Here is a 21,236-nt window from a genome sequence, read left to right as displayed (position 1 = left end):
AAAGAAAATCAAAAAAATGGGTAAAAATCCAGCAGGAATTGGGATCATTCCTGCTGGGTAGCAGGACCAGGGGCTGCACTAAAGGATAACAAAGAATAAGAGTGCAACTGATGTTGGACACTGGTCACGAGATAAGGTGTGAAAGCAGCTGCAGTACAGTGCCTGGCTCCTGTTTGAATTACCATTCAAAATAAATTAGGTATTAATCTATTAAGATTATTATGGTATTATTAAGGTACTAAGAACTAGATATTCAGGTTTTTACACACTGCAAGCATCCAATAAAAAGTGTATTCAATGAAACAGACTTCAGGGAGGCGGATCTGGGCTCAGTGAAAGAAGGAGGTCAAGTCACTCATCAAAGGACATGCCAAGGGATGTTCCCTGGAGAGGATAAGGCAGAGGGAATTCCAGCACTGAACAGAAAGTGGGACAAAGTAACTTCTAGTCCCCTTGATCCAAAGATTTTATAAGTCTGCTGTCAAAAATGTTCTGATTTTTCATATTGTTACATGCATAGTCTCAGCTCTCTATGATAAGCCTCTTTAGGGCAAAGATTACATTACACTCCCTGGCTGTTCTCAGAGTGTGCAGTACAGTAATACAAAGTATAACCTTGCCAAATACATGAACCTAGTTGCAGGGCAGGAATAAAGAGGCAGACATAGAGAATGGACTTGAGGACACTGGGTGGGAGGGGGAAGCTGGGGTGAACTGAGAGTAGCATCGACATAATATACACTACTGAATGTAAAATAGCTAGCTAGTGGGAAGCAGCAGCATAGCACAGGGAGATCAGCTGGGTGCTTTGTGACCACCTAGAGGGGTCGGATAGAGAGGGTGGGAGGGAGGCTCAAGAGGGAGGGGATATGGGGACATGTGTATGCATATGGCTGATTCACTTTGGTGTACAACAGAAACACAGTATTGTGAAACAACTACACTCCAATAAAGATCTATTAAAAAAAAGAATAAATCCGTGTTCTTAGAGTTCATACTAAGTAAACATTAAAGATGTCTCGTTATTATTTAGGTTCTTAAATTCACCTGGAATGGATTGAAGGCAGAAAGACTGTATTTCTGCTGAAAATGTGAAACTCCAGTGCACCTAGATACTTTGTAAAGCTCTCTTATAAAGAAGCTCCCCACCACTGAGTGGTGGGTTTGGATGTCTGTTTTGCCATTTACTAGCAATGTGCCCTAGGATGGGTCACCTAATCTCTTACCTTTCTCATCTATAAAACGGATGATAATACCCACCTTAGGGTTTTCAAGAAGATTAAATAGGATAATTTATGTAAAGTACCCAATAACATCTATCTCCCAATCTTCTTGTCTTTTGAGACTTCCGATATATTGCCTTGTATTATGGATATCTCTACCCTTCTTACCCCTCTACTGGAGTTTATGTCCTCTTAACATCACTCTATGGTTTACTTTCCTGGTATTGCTGATAACTCCCAGAACAGTGTCTTTCCAGGGGACAGATCTTCAATAAATATTAAGTTGGATATTAATAATAAAAAACAAGTGAGAGGGAATGCATATCCTTTTCCTAAGAAAAGTAAGGTAATATGCTTACTTAAATGAAACTTAAGTAAAACAAAACACTAGATGGAAGTCATGTAATCTGTGATTGAGCCTTTAGTGTTTCAAAATAAGATGAAAATAAAAATACAACTCAGAAGAACCTAAATAGGAAATAACATTCAAAATATTGATAAAGCACCTTGAAAAGTTTCCAAATATTAAAGACGCAAAACCCACCTAATCATGTCATAACTACACATGCTATGGAGAATGAAACTCTGTTAACATAACTTCTTATTCACCTAAATCTAGCTCTCGTTTGATTTACATGGTGACTGTTGTCTTAACCACATACTGCAACACCTCATCCCTATTGCCAGGTAGTACTAAGAGTTACATCTACGTTTCCTGTACTTCACGAGCTGAGGAGAGGCCTGAAAGCCAATTCACTGGGAAGAAGTATACTTAAAACTCCCTTTCTAAAAAGCTAATTTTATAGCACTCATTGCTCTTTTAGGATACTTCCAGGAAAAGGCTCAAATAATTCACCTGCTGTATTGTAGTAAAATCTCCACACTGCAGTCCTGAAAGGTGTCTGTGCAAGTTGTGATGTAAAGAATCTAGTATCTATTAACCACCCACCATGTATGCCTTACCTTATTTAATCCTTACAACAAACATCCAAGGTAAAAATTTCATTATCCCCATTTTACAGATGAAGAAGCTGAGGTTCACAGAGGTTAAGTAATGAACCCACAGATTTACACTTAATGAGTAGGGGGTTAGACTGTAAGACTCCTGCCACGCCGCACACCAGAGAAGACATGGATGACACATCAGGAAAAACCACAAAGTGCTAAAATGTGAAGTAAAGACATGACTTTCACAATACATTTAAGACAATTTCTGAAGTAGTGCAACATACTCACGACTTTAGAAACAATGCATCTTTCAAGCAAATCTGAAAAATTAAGGAAGACACATTACAAAGGCTGATATTGATATAACTCTGATATTAATAAGCTAGCTTTTTATTAACTCTCCTAAACTACAGGATTTAGCTAAGTCTTATTCACTCACTACGTAAGAAATTCTGAGCATAACTTTTAAGTAGCACCATCTTACAGACAAACAAAGGGAGGCATGAATGAGTGGAAGGTCTGCTTACAGTGACCTGGACAGTCTTAGCTTGAAGAACAAGGACTTAAACAGGGACTGGAACTAAGTGTCTGGAACTAAGTGTCCTCCTTTCCCACCCTCCAGTAACAAGAGATGATGCCTCAGCCCAAAAACCCTTTCCCCTGCCTGCCTGCCTCCCTCTACTCATCGGCCAAGAGGCAGCTCAAGTAGCACCTACCTGGGAAGCCTTCCCCCATGATCCACCAGGACAGAGAGGGAGAGATAGCTAACTAACTTGGAGCACAATGGTCTTTCGCTTCCTTTGCTCACAGCCTCTCTGTGAGAATCTAATAAAAGTAGACCTTCTTCTCAGAACAATATGAACCCTCAAAAAAATTAAATATAATTCCAGTAGATTCTACAACTTCTAAGGTCCCAGGTTAAGAGTTCTGGCTGTAGAAAAAAAACCAGATACCTCATAGGTAGTTAGCAGCACATGAAAACGTGACTCCTGCCTTAGGTCTTGCTGTAGATGGGCTCTCTCCTCCTTGTCACCTGAATATGTTACACAGGAAAGACCTGGAGCAAATCTGAATCCAAGAAAAGAGGTAGATGAACACAAACATAGAGCCATGGAAAAGGGGTGCACATCTGGAAAATTACTTTTCATGGAAGGATTGCAGATGTGCAGACCCCAGGATGCCCTGCAGTCAGAATGAGTCCTGGGACCCTGAAATCTTACCTACAGTAATGGGTAAACCTAAGGGTAAGTCCCCGTGTGAAGAGGGAGACGTGTCATATAAACATCTAAAAGGGCCTTGTGTTAACTGTAAAAAGAAAACTATTTTTTCACATTCGTTACTTCCTATGAAATGTCACTATATCACTATGAAAAAGATGGTTTCTTCCTTAGTTCAGCAAAATTTACTAAAAATGAGTACTGACCTTCAAATTGACAAAAGGTAACAATAACATCCATTGGACCCTCCCCCATCAGATCCTCAGTCTCTATCTACACTGCCTCATGTCAGTTTTCTGGAAGAAATAAACTCACTGCTTAGGACAATATGTTGTTTTATCATATTTCACATAGCACCTAGAAAACAAAACCTTAATGTGAAAAATAAAATTTCAGCAACATCTACTCTTGTACCTCTCAATCTCTTCTTTCCAGTTGCTCAAAACAGACAAGGGACAAAGAATCAGAAATGGTCCTTCATCATTTAATCTTCCTGCCAAGTAAATGAAGAGAGCAATAGTCTGGAACACAGAAAAGGAAGGAGGTTTTGACCACATTTCCACATGAGAAACAACGATAAAGTTCCCACAACCTTGTAGAGAACACTTATAATCGCATCAAAAATAATAAAACACAAACACAAATTGTTGTAGAAGATTTGCTTTACAAAAAACAAAAATAATGTACAATCCTCCACACATTAGGAGAGTCACCCATTCCTAGAGTGAAATCAGGTAAGCCTCAATATGACTCCCAAAGAAATTTATGGTACTCAATTACATCAATAGTCAACAAGCAATGGTACTCAAAATTCATGTAACTGAACCTTTTATACAAAGGAAAACATCAGGAAAGACAATACAAATCAATGAAAACAATGCAAATGATGCACAAGGTCAGGAATGCTCTAAAAACATAAGGTAAGAAGTATCAAGACTTGACTGCAAAGAGGCCCAACCATGTGGTGGCCTCTTGCTGTTGGCCAGGATCTCCTAAGAGATGATATTTTCCTTCCTCCCTCCATGTGCATTGATGGTGCACCTTCTATTTACTAGGCACTATTCTGAGCTCTGGTATATAATAGTGAACAAAACAAACAAAACTAGTTCTCCTGCGGCACACACTCCAGTGAGGAAAACAAACAATAATATAGCCTCATAAACTCAGGTCAGGGTCTAAACTGAAAATCTTTGTAAAGCCCAATAGCCTATTTTAGGATATGGCTGTACACACTTTTGACCAGAAAATTTTCTTTAAAAGGTTGCTGTGATATACAGAGAAAATAGCACTCTTTTATAAAACAAAAAGTTTGAGGGCCCACCATCCCCAATGGCTGAACTGTTTCTTAGAAAAATCTATCCTAAGGATACAATACAAAATCCTAAGAAAGCTATACAAGCCCAGAGATGTTCACATAGAGGTTAATTTAAATATCACAAAGAGGGGAACTCTCCATTCCTATCTGTAGAACATTCAAGTAAATTACAATCAATTCTCTTGATGGACCATTATGCAGCCAATAAAAAATAATCACTGTGAAGAATATAAGATATAAAGAATATGGGGCTTCCCTGGTGGCGCAGTGGTTGAGTCCGCCTGCCGATGCAGGGGACGCAGGTTCATGCCCCGGTCCGGGAAGATCCCACGTGCCGTGGAGAGGCTGGGCCCGTGAGCCATGGCCGCTGAGCCTGCGTGTCTGGAGCCTGTGCTCCGCAGCAGGAGAGACCACAGCAGTGAGAGGCCCGTGTACCGCAAAAAATAATAATAATAAAAAAAATATATATATAAAGAATATAAAATGGAACAATGACTATTAGATTAATAAAATGCAAACTATATGTGCACTATAATTTCAACCATGTAAAACACATATTACTATTCATGATTATGGCTAGCGTGCTATGGTTACGGGTCTTAACTGATAATACATTAATTTCATAATGGAAATATTTTTCTTTTTTAACTACCCATGGCTTCCCAGCCCAGACTGTGCCCAGACAACCACCCAGTAAGTATTTACTGAATTAAAACCATTCTGTTTAGTTTTTGCTGAAGACGCTATTTAGAGAAAATTTATCTTTTATTATCTTAAACCAGCTATCTACAAAACAAATTTGGATTCACTAGTGGATTCTTCCAAACATTTAAGGAATAAACAGTAACAACTCTACACAAACTCTTAAATAAATCTGAAAAGGAAGGGATACTTCTCAACTCCCTTTACGAAGCCAGATTTACCCCAATACCAAAACCATACAAAGACATTACTCAATGCAAAATTACACAGATGCAAAAATTCTAAACAAAATTTTAATTAGATGAATTTGGAGGTGTGATTTTTAGGGCACTTAAAGTAGAGCTGTATGAACACCCTGGGAAAGGCAAAGGACAAGTGGAATTTGCTGGCTCTGAATGAAGTCTGGGTGATTTCAATGTCCATGGCACAGGAGACTGCAAAGAGGGCTCTGTACCTGAGTACAAAAGTCTGTTAGCCTCCCTCCCAGAAACACTGGGAAACTTACCTTTGTTCCATAGCTCTCAGTTCAGGAATATACTAGAACCAGAATTATTGCCTGAGACACCTGAGGGTAATAAATGAGGTACCTGGGGCTACCATGCTCGGAGGTCATACTGTATCCTGAATAACCCCAAGATTGATGAGGTACACCTGGATTAGATTAAGGCATCTCCGGCATATGGTCAGCCTAGACTCTGAGCAGAACTGCTCCAGCTTGATGTTTATGGATGTGAGGTTAGAGGGGGCAGGTTAAGCTTCTAAAAGGATTAATGAGAACTTTACTCACTCTGTGGGTTCACTGATGAAACCTTTTTGGAATCAAGAAACCTACAGTTCCATGGTTTCTGCTCAAGTTGCCTCTGCTGTGTATCCTGACTGCACTGACTTTCTTTGGTACCTTATAGATGAATAAACCTTGTGTGATGAACCCAAGGAGTATCTGTGTCTGGACTTTTCATCAATCCAAGCCAACCACTGACATCTGTCAACATGAGCTGTATTGGTGATCATCCTACTGGAAGCATCAATCTCAACATGCAACCTGCTAATCAATGCCCAAGGAAGTCACATCTAATTCTCCAGGTGTCTAGACTATATCCTACAATTAGATGGCCAAGGCATTTTGGAAAACATAGAGTATTTCCTCTGTACTTCTGTAGCATGGCAGAGAAATGGGAATTAGCCCCACCACCCACTGAGGAAAGGAGACTAATATGAGAAATGATCCAGTTATCTTAACTAGATAAAATATTACTAATGAGGGCAGAGTCAATTTGATTCCTGGGACAGGTATATTTGCTTTATATAGAGAAAAACCCTGCCCATTAATTTTAATTCTATATGTCAAGGGATAGATAAAATAAAGGTAGTGACAGTTCAAAACTATCCCCATGATGAGAAAAGTCAAGTCCAAGGTCACGATCTCTTAACAAAGGTTCAGGCATTTTACCTCTTAGTATAAAAACACATACCAACAGCTGGCAGCTAAAGATAGTAATGAGTCGAGAGGAGGTACTTCAGTAGAGGTGAACAGTACTCATTCCACAGAAACATACCTGGCAGGTCTTACCCAAGCCCATCTCATCTCCCAGTATGCAGCCATTCTGACAATGGAAGCGTTGGGCTAGCCAGTTGACTCCCTCCAGCTGATAAGGGCGTAGATGGATCCCTAGAAATAAAAAAATCAGCAAGTCCAAAGAGCAGATATTTAAGCATACACACAGGCTATGCTTAAGACTTCGACTAAAGAACACAGCCTAAATTCCCATACCCCAAACCTTACTGGCCATATCCTTTGCTGAGAAGTTACAGATATGCAAATATTTGCTGACTTCCAAACTACTTTTTGAGCAGACTTAATCACCACTATAATCAAAGCCGTAAGACAGCCTGTCAGTGTTACAGGATCCACTTGACAGTTGAGAAAGTCAGCCTGGGATTTGGCCTCTAGACTGCCTGAGTCTCAGGCCAGTGTCCATTGTAGGAAATTAGGCTTTACTGATGCGATATAACAGCAAACAACACATGGACTGTACATGTGTCTGCTTGCTTAATTGCAACGATGTAAATTTGCCCTCAGGTGCTAAAGGAAAAAAATCCAAGACAGGACTAGATTAAATCATGTTTCAATCAAGAAGCAGTGCTGTTAAGAATGGAAACAATGTTAAAAAGAAGGTGTTTTAACAGTGCACAGGGTCTTTGCTTCCTGGTGCGCGAGGAGAGAGGTTTAAGCGCGCCGCTTAAAGGAACTCCAGAAACGGTAGCGGAGCTGCCGGAGACAAGAGACTTGCTTGTTCTTGCCTCTTTGTCTCCTGGTGCGAGAGAAGAGGGGATTAAGCGCACCGCGTAAACAAGCTCCGGAAACGGGCGTGGAGCTGCCGGAGGGACAGGAGACTTTTTCTTGGCACTTTGCTTCCTGGGGTGCGAGGAGCGGGGATAAGGGCACCTCGTAAAGGACCTCCAGAAACGGGCGCGAACCGCGGCTGTCGGCACGGATAGTAGAGGCGGGTGTGGGACGCTAGGGTTGCTGCTGCCGCCACCAAGAGGCCTGTGTGCGAGCACAGGTCAATCTCCACACCACCCGTTCCGGGAGCCCGTGCAGCACGCCACTGCCGGGGTTCCAGGATCCAGGGACAGCTTCCCCGGGAGAATGCGAAGCGCGCCTCGGGCCGGTGCAGCGTCACGACGGCCTCTGCCGCCGCGGACTCGCCCCACATCCGTGCCCCTCCCTCCCCCGGGCCTGTGCCAGAGCCCCCGAATCAGTCTCTCCCAGCAGCCTCAAAGCAGCAGATTAAAGCTCCACAATCAACTTGAAGTGCCTGCATCTGTGGAAAACCTGAAGAGACAGCGAAATATCCCAAGCTGAGGAGGTGGCCTTTGGGAGCAAGATATACTATTATTTTCCCCTTTTTTCTTTTTGTGAGTGTGTATGTGTGTGCTGCTGTGTGAGATTTTGTCTGTATAGCTTTGTTTGCACCATTTGTCCTAGGGTTAGACTGACCCGTTTTTTTTTTAATCGAAATTTTTCTTCTTAATAATTATTTTTTATTTTAATAACTATATTTTATCCTACTTTATTTTGTCTTTCTTTCTTCCTTTCTTCCCTCCTTCCTTCCTTTCTTCCTCCCTTCCTTCCTCCTTTCCTGTCTCTTCCTTCCTCCCTTTCTTCCTCTCCTCCTTCCTTCCTTCCTTTCTTGCTTTCTTCCTTCATTCATTTCGTCCTTCCTTTCTCCCTTTCTTCCTTCCTCCCTTCCTTTCTTCCTTCCTTCCTTCCTCTCCTTTCCTTTCTATATTTTCTCCCTTTTATTTTGAACCATGTGGATTAAAGGCTCTTGGCACTCCAGCCAGGCATCAGGGCTGTGTCTCTGAGGCGGGAGAACCAACCTCAGGACACTGGTCCACAAGAGACCTCCCAGCTCCACGCAATATCAAACGGCGAAAATCTCCCAGAGATCTCCATCTCAACACCAAGACCCAGCTTCACTCAAGGACCAGCAACGAACAGTGCTGGACACCCTATACCCAACAAAGAGCAAGACAGGTCTACAGCCCATCCATTAGCAGAGAGGCTGCCTAAAATCATAATAAGGCTACCGACATCCCCAAACACACCACCAGACGTGGACCTGCCCACCAGAAAGACAAGATCCAGCCTCATCGACCAGAACAGAGGCACTAGTCCCCCCAACCAGGAAACCTGCTAAACCCACTGAACCAACCTCAGCCACTGGGGACAGCCACCAAAAACAGATAGAACTACGAACCTGCAGCCTGCAAAAAGGAGACCCCAAACACAGTAAGATAAGCAAAATGGGAAGACAGAAAAACACACAGCAGATGAAGGAGCAAGATAAAAACACACCAGACCTAACAAATGAAGAGGTAATAGCCAGTCTACCTGAAAGAGAATTCAGAATAATGATAGTAAAGATGATTCAAAATCTTGGAAATAGAATAGACAAATTGCAAGAAACAGTTAACAAGGACCTAGAAGAAATAAAGAGGAAGCAAATAATGATGAGCAACACAACAAATGAAATGAAAAATACTCTAGATGGGATCAATAGCAGAATAACTGAGGCAGAAGGACGGATAAGTGACCTGGAAGATAAAATAGTGGAAATAACTACTGCAGAGCAGAAGAAAGAAAAAAGAATGAAAAGAACTGAGGACAGTCTCAGAGACCTCTGGGACAACATGAAACGCACCAACATTCCAATTATAGGGGTCCCAGAAGAAGAAGAGAAAAAGAAAGGGACTGAGAAAATATTTGAAGAGATTATAGTTGAAAACTTCCCTAATATAGGAAAGGAAATAGTCAATCAACTCCAGGAAGCACAGAGAGTCCCATACAGGATAAACCCAAGGAGAAACACACCAAGACACATGATAATCAAACTGTCAAAAATTAAATACAAAGAAAACATATTAAAAGCAGCAAGGGAAAAACAACAAATAACACACAAGGGAATCCCCATAAGGTTAACATCTGATCTTTCAGCAGAAACTCTACAAGCCAGAAGGGAGTGGCAGGACATATTTAAAGTGATGAAGGAAAAAAACCTACAACCAAGATTACTCTACCCAGCAAGGATCTCATTCAGATTTGATGGAGAAATTAAAACCTTTACAGACAAGCAAAAGCTGAGAGAGTTCAGCACCACCAAACCAGCTTTACAGCAAATGCTAAAGGAACTTCTCTAAGCAAGAAACATAAGAGAAGGAAAAGACCCCCAAGAACAACCCAAAACAATTAAGTAAATGGTAATAGGAAAATACATATCAATAATTTCCTTAAATGTAAATGGATTAAATGCTCCCACCAAAAGACACAGACTGGCTGAATGGATACAAAAACAAGACCCATATATATGCTGTCTACAAGAGACCCACTTCAGACCTAGGGACACATACAGACTGAAAGTGAGGAGATGGAAAAAGATATTCCATGCAAATGGAAATCAGAAGAAAGCTGGAGTAGCAATTCTCATATCAGACAAAATAGACTTTAAAATAAAAACTATTACAAAAGACAAAGAAGGACACTATATAATGATCAAGGGATCGATCCATGAAGAAGATATAACAATTGTAAATATTTATGCACCCAACACAGGAGCACCTCAATACATAAGGCAAATACTAACAGCCATAAAAGGGGAAATCGACAGTAACACAATCATAGTAGGGGACTTTAACACCCCACTTTCACCAATGGACAGATCATCCAAAATGAAAATAAATAAGGAAACACAAGCTTTACATGATTCATTACACAAGATGGACTTAATTGATATTTACAGAACATTCCATCCAAAACAAACAGAATATACATTTTTCTCAAGTGCTCATGGAACATTCTCCAGGATAGATCATATCTTGGGTCACAAATCTAGCCTTGGTAAATTTAACAAAATTGAAATCGTATCAAGTATCTTTTCTGACCACACCGCTATGAGACTAGATATCAATTACAGGAAAGGATCTGTAAAAAATACAAACACATGGAGGCTAAACAATACACTACTTAATAACGAAGTGATCACTGAAGAAATCAAAGAGGAAATCAAAAAATACTTAGAAACAAATGACAATGGAGACACGATGACCCAAAACCTATGGGATGCAGCAAAAGCAGTTCTAAGAGGGAAGTTTATAGCAATTCGATCCTACCTTAAGAAACAGGAAACATCTAGAATAAACAACCTAACTTTGTACCCAAAGCAATTAGAGAAAGAACAACAAAAAAAAAATCCCAAATTTAGCAGAAGGAAAGAAATCATAAAAAATAGATCATAAATAAATGAAAAAGAAATGAAGGAAATGATAGCAAAGATCAATAAAAGTAAAAGCTGGTTCTTTGAGAAGATAAATAAAATTGATAAACCATTAGCCAAACTCATCAAGAAAAAAAGAAGACTCAAATCTATAGAATTAGTAATGAAAAAGGAGACATAACAACTGACACTGCAGAAATACAAGATTATTAGAGATTACTACAAGCAACTGTACGCCAATAAAATGGACAACCTGGAAGAAATGGACAAATTCTTAGAAATGCACAATCTGCCGAGACTGAACCAGGAAGAAATAGAAAATATGAACAGACCAATCACAAGCACTGAAATTGAAACTGTGATTAAAAATCTTCCAACAAACAAAAGCCGAGGACCAGATGGCTTCACAGGCAAATTCTATCAAACATTTAGAGAAGAGCTAACACCTATCCTTCTCAAACTCTTCCAAAAGATAGCAGAGGGAGGAACACTCCCAAACTCATTCTATGAGGCCACCATCACCCTGATACCAAAACCAGACAAAGACGTCACAAAGAAAGAAAACTACAGGCCAATATCACTGATGAACATAGATGCAAAAATCCTCAACAAAATACTAGCAGACAGAATCCAACAGCACATTAAAAGGATCATACACCATGATCAAGTGGGGTTTATTCCAGGAATGCAAGGATTCTTCAATATACGCAAATCAATCAACGTGATACACCATATCAACAAACTGAAGGAGAAAAACCATATGATCATCTCAATAGATGCAGAGAAAGCTTTTGACAAAATTCAACACCCATTTATGATAAAAACCCTGCAGAAAGTAGGCATAGAGGGAACTTTCCTCAATATAATAAAGGCCATATATGACAAACCCACAGCCAGCATTGTTCTCAATGGTGAAAAACAAACCATTTCCACCTAGATCAGGAACAAGACAATGTTGCCCACTCTCACCACTCTTATTCAACATAGTTTTGGAAGTTCTAGCCACAGCAATCAGAGAAAATAAAGAAATAAAAGGAATCCAAATAGGAAAAGAAGAAGTAAAGCTGTCACTGTTTGCAGATGACATGATACTATACATAGAGAATCCTAAGGATGCTACCAGAAAACTACTAGAGCTAATCAATGAATTTGGTAAAGTAGCAGGATACAAAATTAATGCACAGAAATCTCTGGCATTCTTATACACTAATGATGAAAAATCTGAGAGTGAAATTAAGAAAACACTCCCATTTACCATTGCAACAAAAAGAATAAAATATCTAGGAATAAACCTACCTAATGAGACAAAAGACTTGTATGCAGAAAACTACAAGACACTGATGAAAGAAATCAAAGATGATACAAATAGGTGGAGAGATATACCATGTTCTTGGATTGGAAGAATCAACATTGTGAAAATGACTCTACTACCCAAAGCAATCTACAGATTCAATGCAATCCCTATCAAACTACCACTGGCATTTTGTACAGAACTAGAACAAAAAATTTCACAATTTGTATGGAAACACGAAAGACCCCGAATAGCCAAAGCAATCTTGAGAATGAAAAATGGAGCTGGAGGAATCAGGCTCCCTGACTTCAGACTACACTACAAGGCTACAGTAATCACGACAGTATGGTACTGGCACAAAAACAGAAATATAGATCAATGGAACAGGATAGAACGCACAGAGATAAACCCACACACATATGGTCACCTTATCTTTGATAAAGGAGAAAGGATATACAGTGGAGAAAAGACAGCCTCTTCAATAAGTGGTGCTGGGAAAACTGGACAGCGACATGTAAAAGTACACAATTAGAACACTCCCTAACACCATACACAAAAATAAACTCAAAATGGGTTAAAGACCTACATGTAAGGCCAGACACCATCAAACTCTTAGAGGAAAACATAGGCAGAACACTATGACATAAATCACAGCAAGAACCTTTTTGACCCACCTCCTAGAGAAATGGAAATAAAAACAAAAATAAACAAATGCGACCTAATGAAACTTACAAGGTTTTGCACAGCAAAGGATACCATAAACAAGACCAAAAGACAACCCTCAGAATGGGAGAAAATATTTACAAATGAAGCAACTGACAAAGGATTAATATCCAAAATTTATAAGCAACTCATGCAGCTCAATAACAAAAACACAAACAACCCAATCCAAAAATGGGCAGAAGAATTAAATAGACATTTCTCCAAAGAAGATATACAGATTGCCAACAAACACATGAAAGAATTCTCAACATCATTAATCATTAGAGAAATGCAAATCAAAATTACAATGAGATATCATCTCACACCGGTCAGAATGGCCATCATCAAAAACTGTAGAAACAATAAATGCTGAAGAGGGTGTGGAGAAAAGGGAAGACTCTTGCACTGCTGGTGGGAATGTAAATTGATACAGCCACTATGGAGAACAGTATGGAGGTTCCTTAAAAAACTACAAATAGAACTACCATACGACCCCGCAATCCCACTACTGGGCATATACCCTGAGAAAACCATAATTCAAAAAGAGTCATGTACCAAAATGTTAATTGCAGCTCAATTTACGATAGCCAGGACATGGAAGCAACCTAAGTGTCCATCAATAGATGAATGGATAAAGAAGATGTGGCACATATATACAATGGAATATTACTCAGCCATAAAAAGAAATGAAACTGAGTTATTTGTAATGAGGTGGATAGATCTGGAGTCTGTCATACAGACTGAAGTCAGAAGGAGAAAAACAAATACTGTATGCTAACACATATATATGGAATCTAAGAAAAAAAATGTCATGAAGAGACTAGGGGTAGGACGGGAATAAAACACAGACCTACTACAGTATGGACTTGAGGATATGGGGAGGGGGATGGTTAAGCTGTGACGAAGTGAGAGAGTGGCATGGACATATATACACTACCAAATGTAAAATAGATAGCTAGTGGGAAGCAGCTGCATAGCACAGGGAGATCAGCTCAGTGCTCTGTGACTACCTAGAGGGGTGGGATAGGGAGGGTGGGAGGAAGGGAGACGCAAGAGGGAAGAGATATGGGAACATATGTATATGTATAACTGATTCAGTTTGTTGTAAAGCAGAAACTAACACACCACTGTAAAACAGTTATACTCCAATAAAGAGATTAAAAAAACTATTAACAAAAGTAAAACTCTGGTTTGAACTCATGACATTTAAAAAGGAACTAAACAATATATAATTGTAGAACATTAAAAAGATTAATGAATTATTTTTATTAAGCACTTACTAAATACCATGGAGAGTAGTAAACACTGTACGTAAGTTACCCCATTTAATGCCGATAATGATCCCATGCACTAGGTATTATCTACATATTGTATGTCAGAAAATTCAGAAAATCAAAGAAAATTAAAATGTGAAATCTGGAGACTTCTGCTTTTGGGAAGATGGAGATGTTCTTTTCCCCATTCCTCTTGCTAATATAACTAAAAATCCTGAATAGTACAAAGAAAATGAACATAATAAGATGATTCTGGAAAGGTGGCGTGAAGAAGGCATACTGGTTAGTAACCTAGGGACCCAGCAAACAACACAGTGATGAGTTCCCTGGGTTTCTTTTTGCCTCATATATCCAGACTTAGAGGTGAAGAAATTGGCCACCCAGAAATGCCAATGGACATAGAAAGAACAAAAAAAGCCCACAAAAGCCTACTCCCACTAGCCAAAGGAAAGGGACAGCCTAGAGAGACAGAAAATGTAAACTTGTAGACAATAACCACTACAGTTAAGCCAAACACCATAGGGAAAAAAACATGGCCCACCCACATCAGCAAAGGCCAAGTGGGAGCCTAGACCTCCACCCTCAAGAGGCTGTAATGAAGTTCCTCAACATCCCCAGCAGGAAGGTACCAGAGAGGGCTAGGTAGGAAGCCAGGATTTTCATCCCCATTCACCAATAATGAGGCCATCCCCACTCCACTTCTCCCTCCCATGCAGGTCAATGGAGACCACATAGTGAGCCTGGACTTCTACCCCTACTAGATCTTATGAGGCCCCTCCCCAACTACCTCTAGAAATGGTGTCAAAGGAGGCCCAGTGGAGACTCAGGATTTTTATCACTGCCTAGAGGTAATAAGACCACCCCTACCAGTGTCAGTGGGGACCAAGTTGGGAGTCAGTACTCTCATTCTCACCCAGAAGTAAGGAGGAACCCCCTCCCTATCCCCAGGTATAAAGAGAAGCTCAGTGGGGGAGCCTAACTTCTATTTCCACCTGGTAGTAGCAAAGCAGCAACCCCCCTTCCCCTGCCAGAGCAGCATGAAACAGACAATTGAACAGAAGGTTTAAATAAGATCCTGAGTCTCAAAACATAAGACAAAAATTTCCAAGTTTCAATAAAAAAGATCATACATTATTCCAAGAACCAGGAAGGTTTGAAACTGAATGAAAAAAGATAATCTACAGATGCCAACACCCAGATGACACAGATATTACACTTATTTTAAAGCAGCAATGATAAAAATGCTTCAACAAGCAACTATGAACATGCTTAAAACAACTGAAAAAATAGAAAGCCTCAGTAAAGAAATAGAAAGTCTCAGCAAAGAAAAAGAAAATATTTAAAAATACAATAACCAAAGTAAAAAGCTCAGAGAATGTACTTGAAAGCAGAATGGAGAGAAGAAAGAATCAGTGAACTGTAAGACAGAACCATAGAAATTACTCAACCTGAACAATGGAGAGAAAACAGACTGAAAACAAATGAACAGAGCTTCAGGGAACTGCAAGTCTCTAACACAAGAACTACATTCATTCATTGGCATCCTAGAAAGAGATGAGAAACAGGACAGGGCTAAAAAAGAGTACTCACAAAAATGGGTGAAAACTTCCCACATTTGGCAAAAGGCCTACAGATGCAAGGTGAATGAACTTCAAACATAATAAATGAATAAATCCAAAGAAATATACACCAAGACACATCATAATTAACTTCCTAAAAACTAAAGACAAAGAAAATATCTTGAAAGCAGCCAGAGAAAAATGATATAAGTTACCTAGAGGGGAAAAACCAGGAGGACATTACCCCAACTGTCAGCTCCAGGACCCTACTGCCTCAGCTGCAATCCAGGCCAGCAAAGTGGATGCTCAGTACCCTACCCAACCCCACTGAGGTTAAGAGTCATAGCCAAGAGAAATGTAGAAAATTTAAATCCCTCAGGGAATGCAGCCTTTCTCCCTCACTTTCCTCTTCCAAATCTTCCACAGTCATCTGCTAGGTGGAAGTCGAGTCACATGCACAACACAACTCCAGGCAAGTCTTGGAAATGTAGTCTTTTTCTTTCTAACCTCTAGGAGGCAGTAAGGGGGTTGGGGGTTGGGGAAGAAATAAATTTGAGGGACTTCCCTGGTGGCACAGTGGATAAGCCCCTGCGCTCACACTTCAGGGGGCCCAGGTTCAATCCCTGGTCAGGGCACTAGATTCCACATGCATGTCACAACTAAAGAGTCTGGCTGCCACAACGAAGGAGCCCACAAGCCACAACTAAGGAGCCCACCTGCCACAACTAAGACTCAGTGTGGGACTTCCCTGGTGGCGCAGTGGTCAAGAATCCACCTGCCGGGCTTCCCTGGTGGCACAGTGGTTGAGAGTCTGCCTGCCGATGCAGGGGACACAGGTTCGTGCCCCGGTCCGGGAAGATTCCACATGCCGTGGAGTACCTGGGCCTGTGAGCCATGGCCGCTAAGCCTGTGCGTCTAGAGCCTGTGCTCTGCAACAGGAGAGGCCACAACAGTGAGAGACCTGCGTACAGAAAAAAAAAAAAAATCCACCTGCCAATACAGGGACACAGGTTCAAGCCTTGGTCAAGGAAAATCCCACATGCCACAGAGCAGCTAAGCACGTGTGCCACAACTACTGAGCCTGCGCTCTAAAGCCTGCAAGCCACAACTATTGAGTCCGCATGCCACAACTACTGAAGCCTGTGCGCCTACAGCCTGTGCTCTGCAACAAGAGAAGCCACCGCAATGAGAAGCCTGTGCATTGCAACGAGGTGTAGCCCCTGCTCGCCACAACTAGAGAAAGCCCACATGCAGCAATGGAGACCCAGCACAGCCACGAATGAATGAATGAATGAATGAATGGATCAATAAAATAAAATAAACTCCAAATGGGTTAAAGACCTAAATGTAAGACCGGACACTACAAAACTCTTAAAGGAAAACATAGGAAGAACACTCTTGGACGTGAATCACAGCAAGGTCTTTTTTGACCCACCTACTATAGTAATGGAAATAAAAACAAAAATAAACAAATGGGACCTAATGAAACTTAAAAGCTTTTGTATAGCAAAGGAAACCATAAACAAAAATGATAACCCTCAGAATGGGAGAAAACATTTGCAAATGAATCAACAAAGTATTAATCTCCAAAATATACAAGCAGCTCATGCAGCTCAATATCAAAAAAACAAATAACCCAATGAAAAAATGAGCCTAAGACCTGAAAAGACATTTCTGCAAAGAAGACATACAGATGGCCAAGAGGTACATGAAAACATGCTCAACATCACTAATTATTAGAGAAAGGCAAATCAAAACTACAATGAGGCATCACCTTACACCGGTTAGAATGGGCATCATCAGAAAATCTACAAACAATAAATGCTGGAGAGGGTGTGGAGAAAAGGGAACCCTCTTCCACTGTTGGTGGGAATGTAAACTGATACAGCCACTATGGAGAACAGTATGGAGGTTCCTTAAAAAACTAACAATAGAATTATCATATGACCCAGCAATCCCATTACTGGGCATATACTGAGAGAATGATAATTCAAAAAGACATATGCACCCCAATGTTAATTGCAGCACTATTTACAAGTCATGGAAGCAACCTAAATGTCCATCGACAGACGAATGGATAAAGAAGATGTGGTACATATATACAATGGAATATTATTTAGTCATAAAAAGGAACGAAACTGGTTCATTTGTAGAGATGTGGATGGACCTAGACACTGTCATACAGAGTGAAGTAAGAAAGAGAAAAACAAATATCATACATTAACGCATATTTGTGGAATCTAGAAAAATGGTACAGATGAACCGGTTTGCAAGGCAGAAACAGAGACACAGATTAGAGAACAAACGTATGGACACCACGGAGGGAAAGGAGGGGCTGGATGAATTGGGAGGTTGGGATTAACATATATATACTAATATGTATAAAATAGATAACTAATGAGAACCTGCTGTATATCACAGGGTACTCCACTTCGCTGTACAGTAGAAACTAACACAACATTGGAAAACTACTATACCCCAATTTAAAAAAAATTCATAGCAATAATAAATATTTGATTCCAAGGATATTTTTTAGTATTATTTAAAATAGTAAAAAAAGAACCTAAATAGAGTGGCTGGCTAAATTACAGCAAATCCATACACTGAAATAGTCTGTACCTAATAAATATGATATTGAAGAAGACTAAATGATAATAAGGAAAAAAATTATGGTTTCCAAAAAATATGTACATGAAACCCCATTTTTGCACTTCTCCCTCAGTCCCTGCTCCACCCTGGAAAAGAAAGAAAAAAAAGAAATTACATACACACATATGCATGCACAGACCAAGGACTGGCAGGATAGATAATAAGATGTTAACAATATAGGATTATGTATATTACTGTTTTTTCTTTATGTATAAAATATTACCCAAAATGATTTACAGAGAACATGTACTACTTCTGTCAATCAGAAGGAAAAAAAAATCAGTAACCATGTTTAACCAACTCACAAAGAATAGTGTCTAAGAATATTAATTTATTCTGGCAAATAGAAATAGGAATTTCAAGTTATAAGATTAAATGGTTATTCCTGAGTATACCTATCTTCTAATTTTTTCTTTCCCCCCACTATCCACTTATCCATGCCCACCACCAAGCTTCCACATTTGTCTATTTACTTCTTCATTCACTCACTCTAATTCATCCAGGCAAACTTGCAACCTCTTATCTATCTTCTCAGTTTCACTACAGTAACAGCACTGGTCCATGTGTATATTTCTCCAAGTGTATTACTGACAGTCCAGTATCAATGTGCACATTAGAAGTAGCCTTCTCTCACACATAGTATCATACCCAAAAACACAGGCAAGGAAATAGGCAAACACACAAATAATCACGTATAAACTTTGGCTCTATAAACATATAAACTTTACACCAAACTTAAAAGCATCAGTCTGTAAATTCATATTTGGATACATACTCCTTACAGACACAGAGACACCATTTTCATAGACTCAGAGCCTCAAGAAGGGAGAGTTCTTTCTCTTCCATGTCTGCATTCTATCCATTTCTCTTCCCATCCCTCTTCTAAGTTGGACACAGAACCGCTCCTTTTGTTTCATTCATAACAAAACCTCACACTTCCTTCGTATTTGGCACACAGTATGAGTTCAATAAATACTTGTTTATATTTTTGAAATCACTCACAGACTCCAGTCTACAAACTCTAGGAAAGCAGGGCCCACATTTGTATCCTCATCTCTGCACCTAACATCTTGTAGCATGTGGCTCTCAGTAGCACTCAATAAAGAATGAGTTAACGACTATATCATTATTATTGATTGAAGAGTAAGACAGTAAAGGCACAGCACTGCGTTCCCCATTTTATAAATAAAACGAGTATGGGAGAGGTTAGGTGGTGAGTCAAGAGCAGGCCAGGAAATAGGACCTGGGTCTCTCTATCCTATGACCTCCATCCAGAGGTGCGGTCTGCCCCCCTGCCTGCAGACCTCAGGGGGATGCAAGTTTTCACGCTTCGAAGTTTCTAGGGAAAGGCTACTATAAATAAAATAGCTACATGCAGTAATGAGTTTATGAACTTTGCTTAGCTGCATATTTCAAATTATAGCGTTGAGGGAGAATTAACCAGTGGAGTATTATCAAAGAACTGCGCGCGCACGGTAAACGAAGAAGAAAAGTGAAGCTTGGAGAAGAGTTCTGATAGTTTTACACAAGCAACTAGTTAAACCCCCCAAGCCAGGCCTCCAAACCCACCGGAACATAAATTTTAAACCCACACCCTTGGGGCGCCAGGACGCCCTCCGCCTCTTCAGAGAGGACGGTCCTACCTTCCGGACAGGGGCCTCACCAAGTTCCCCCTCGCCAGGGCCAGACTGCCGCGTGGCGGGGGCTGCGGGCGGGTCTCGCTTTCCTGCCGGGAAACACATTCCTCCCGCGTCCGCGGGCCCCGCGCGCTGCGCGGGCGGGGTAACGGCTACCTGGCCCCAGGCGGGGTTCCTCTCCGCCCAGCCCCACCGCAGGGGCGAGAAGGGAAGGCCCTGTTGTCCGCAGGTTAAAAACCCACAAGACTATCCACCCGCGGCGCCGCCGGACCGTTCCTGGGGCCGGGAGAGGAGTCCCGAAGAGTCAGGCGGCGTAGCCGGAAGTTCCCCCGTGGCCACTGACCTGTCAGGCCCCACTGCCGCAACTCTTGCTCCCGCACCCGCGCCGCCTCGACTCGGCTCTCGCTCTGAAGAGTCTGTAGAAAGCCGGGCATGTCGCCCTCGGCGGTCGCAGCGCCCTCACGCTCCATCCCGCCACGGCGAGGCTCCGCCCTACGCCGCCCCGCGCGCTTCCTTCCCGACGTTCGCGGCCTAACCCCCGGGCGCCGCCGCCGCCAGAGGGCGCGTCCTGCGCTGAGGTCCGGGCGCGGAGAGTGCCGGAAGGTATCCTATCCTCCGTTGAGGAGCGCTTGCAGCCGGGTGCGCGTGGGGCCGCTCAATTCTCACACCTGTGCCTCTGGGTGTGCTCATGCCCTCTCTGGGCGACTGATGACCTGAAACGCTCGTCACTCACTTATTATTTAATCAACATTGACTGTCATGTGCCAGGTGCTCTGCTGGGCTCTGGGGTTATAGCATTCAAAAAGACATCGTCTCTGCCCCTCAGCAATTCACAGCAAGATTGTAAAGTTCAGTTTACACGAGTAATAAATTGGCTTGGGCCCTGAAATCCTCTTACTTACTTCCTGTTGTCTGTAGGCTGGAACTTCTGAATGGTAGAAA

General features: G+C 41.2%; 1 protein-coding gene across 1 annotated transcript in view; it reads right to left on the bottom strand.

Moving 5' to 3' along the window:
- The window catches only part of CHD1L (chromodomain helicase DNA binding protein 1 like), a 67,750-nt gene extending 46,912 nt beyond the window's left edge, over window positions 1–20,838 (bottom strand). Inside the window, exons 1-5 of the mRNA XM_059071601.2 lie at window positions 20,638–20,838; window positions 6,962–7,074; window positions 3,803–3,909; window positions 3,125–3,239; window positions 2,460–2,491 (exon numbers count right to left, since the gene is read on the bottom strand). Coding sequence (XP_058927584.1) covers window positions 2,460–2,491; window positions 3,125–3,239; window positions 3,803–3,909; window positions 6,962–7,074; window positions 20,638–20,764 — 494 coding nt within the window. The 5' untranslated portion in view covers window positions 20,765–20,838. The remainder of the gene's footprint in view (window positions 1–2,459; window positions 2,492–3,124; window positions 3,240–3,802; window positions 3,910–6,961; window positions 7,075–20,637) is intronic.
- Between the last annotated feature and the right edge of the window lie 398 nt (window positions 20,839–21,236).

This window comes from Kogia breviceps, chromosome 1 (assembly GCF_026419965.1).
Source record: "Kogia breviceps isolate mKogBre1 chromosome 1, mKogBre1 haplotype 1, whole genome shotgun sequence".
Taxonomy (NCBI): Eukaryota; Metazoa; Chordata; class Mammalia; order Artiodactyla; family Physeteridae; genus Kogia; species Kogia breviceps.
This window is presented reverse-complemented; position numbering and strand designations above follow the sequence as displayed.